This window comes from Squalius cephalus (assembly GCF_949319135.1).
Source record: "Squalius cephalus genome assembly, chromosome: 4".
Classification (NCBI taxonomy): domain Eukaryota; kingdom Metazoa; phylum Chordata; class Actinopteri; order Cypriniformes; family Leuciscidae; genus Squalius; species Squalius cephalus.
In genome coordinates, this window is record NC_137125.1 from 14,405,036 (window position 1) to 14,407,336 (window position 2,301).

General features: G+C 36.2%; 1 protein-coding gene across 1 annotated transcript; it reads right to left on the reverse strand.

The window, feature by feature from the left end:
- Positions 1-228: 228 nt before the first annotated feature.
- LOC307157390 (uncharacterized protein) lies at positions 229-2,008 on the reverse strand. Its single transcript, XM_079869308.1, has 4 exons — positions 1,496-2,008; positions 1,271-1,324; positions 1,033-1,164; positions 229-868 (listed from the first exon to the last, which is right to left on the reverse strand). Exons 1-4 carry the CDS (start codon positions 1,971-1,973, stop codon positions 567-569), a joined length of 966 nt encoding a protein of 321 aa, XP_079725434.1. The 5' UTR covers positions 1,974-2,008; the 3' UTR covers positions 229-566.
- Between the last annotated feature and the right edge of the window lie 293 nt (positions 2,009-2,301).

The following is a 2,301-nucleotide window of genomic DNA, read 5'->3' on the forward strand; positions in this document are numbered from 1 at the left end:
ATTTCATAATTTCACTCTGGACGACTCTTTTGTTTGGCCGTAAAATAACTCTTTCAAAATTCTCAATAAATTAATGATTCCTTTTGAGCTTCATTGACATGTTTCCCTTACATTGCCTAAGAAAATTAGGCCCAACCTTCTGGAAATTGCAATCATTTTAATCATTTTACTTGCAAAAAAAGAAAATAATTCACACACAACAATTCACAAAATCCAGGTGGGACTGATAAATATCAATGTCTCTTTATTCTCTTATTATTTTATGTAGGATGAAGAGATGCAGATCAAGGATCAATAAGAAAGTACACTTAAAAAGATATTACTTAACATTCTAGATTTAATACTTGAACAAAACACTTTTGAGTCACAGGTGATATTCATGGGTCCTGTCTCAGGGATGAAACTCTTAATACACACTTACATGTATAGACAGCTCAGACTTTTATACAGTAATCCATTGCAAATTTCAAACACACATTAGTTCTCATTAATATTACTTAATCATGTTAATGATTCTTCATGATTTCCATCTTAAATCATACGCTGAAGGTTCAGAATTATTGGAATCACATTCTGCAAATCTCCTGTTCTCTTAAGGGAAACAGTAGGAAACCACTGAAAGTGCTGTGGTTATTGTAGCTATCATATATCCTCATGCCAGACCAAAGTCTCACATAGACAACATCTCCAACCTCCAGAATCAACACAACTCCATTAGAAGAGTTTAAATAATCCTTAGCCTGAAGAGCATCTGCTGAAACCACACGCTCTCCATTCTTATAAATAGATGCAGCTGATTGAGTTGGTCCAAAACTAAATACAGAGACTCTGAACATGTACGCTCCTTTCAGTGGGGCTGTGAAAATACCTAAATCAAATAACAAGAGATACAGAATCAGCTGTTTCCTGTATGATTGCTTAATTACCAAACACACTGTGTAAAAGCTTTGAAAGATGGCAGATCATTTAATTCTCTTATTAACACATTACACTATAAAATGAGATTTATGACTCAATTTTATTAATAATTACCTGTAATTGGATTGTAGGCGTTCCCTATGTTTGTGAAGATGTTCCTGTAGGTTAGTGTGATTTCAGTGGTAAAAGGACCAATATATCCATCGCCAGATTGCATCAGTGAAGCTGAAAAAGCTATTTCTCTGTCTGTTATTGAAAAACATAAGCAATACTGTGATAACAATTGTGATATTACTGTATTACACTGAGAATGTATACACTGAATTTAAACATCATTCAAGCACACTTTCACCTCTATTTTCCTTTCTCAACTCCTCCACTTGACCCAGAGTAAGATTTGAGATTTCTGTGAAGGAATAAAGATTCTGTTAAATGACATTCACACTTATTATTGTAATAGATACACAATTTACACATTATACACTCAATTTTACACTTATATTTACACTATGCAATGTATTCCATTGGTTTTACTTTGAGGATCATTGATAAAAGAGTAAATGTTTTGGTGAGGTACCATCATTTTTCTTGTTCAGCTCTTCCAGGATAAACGTCTGTTGTTCCCTCAGTCTCGTCTCTAAAGCTCTGATGTTGGCGGTCAGTTCTCTGATGTTTGCTTTCTGCTCTGTAACGGTGGCGGTCAGTTCTCTGTTGATGGTTTTCTGCTCTGTAACTGTAGCGGTCAGTTCTCTGATGTTTGCTTTCTGCTCTGTAACTGTGGCGGTCAGTTCTCTGATGTTTCCTTTCTGCTCTGTAACGGTGGCGGTCAGTTCTCTCAGCGCTGCATGGATGTCAGTGAAGAACAGATGGTAGTTTTGTTGGCTGTCAGTTGAAGCTTCATCTCTCAAAGTGTCTGTTTGAGGTGGATTCTGTCTTCCGTCCTCAGATCTGAGCTGTTGACTGATCTCATTCTCATTGAGTCCTCCATCTACCTGATGCTGTACGACACACACAAAGGTTTCCAACAGCAGCAGTAAACATACTAAACCCTTCATTCTTCACTGATGTTTGTTTCCAGCTCTTGCTCTGCAATCCTCACAGCCTCTCATGTTCCTTTTATAGTGTCCTGATTTACTGTCTTTTGTATATGATTTACATTGCTTCAGATAAATAAGTAGTTCAAGTTAATTGTTAATCAGAATTAGTGGAATGTTCCGGGTTCAGTAGATGTTTATCTCTATTCACAACATTTGTGGCACTGTTGATCTCAACAGAAAATAACTTTGACTTGGTTTAAGCCTTGTGGCTTTACTTTTGAAACAGTGTGTATTTTAATGTTAACTGCTTGGCCCATTTACATCAAGTGTAAGTGCCGGACAAATA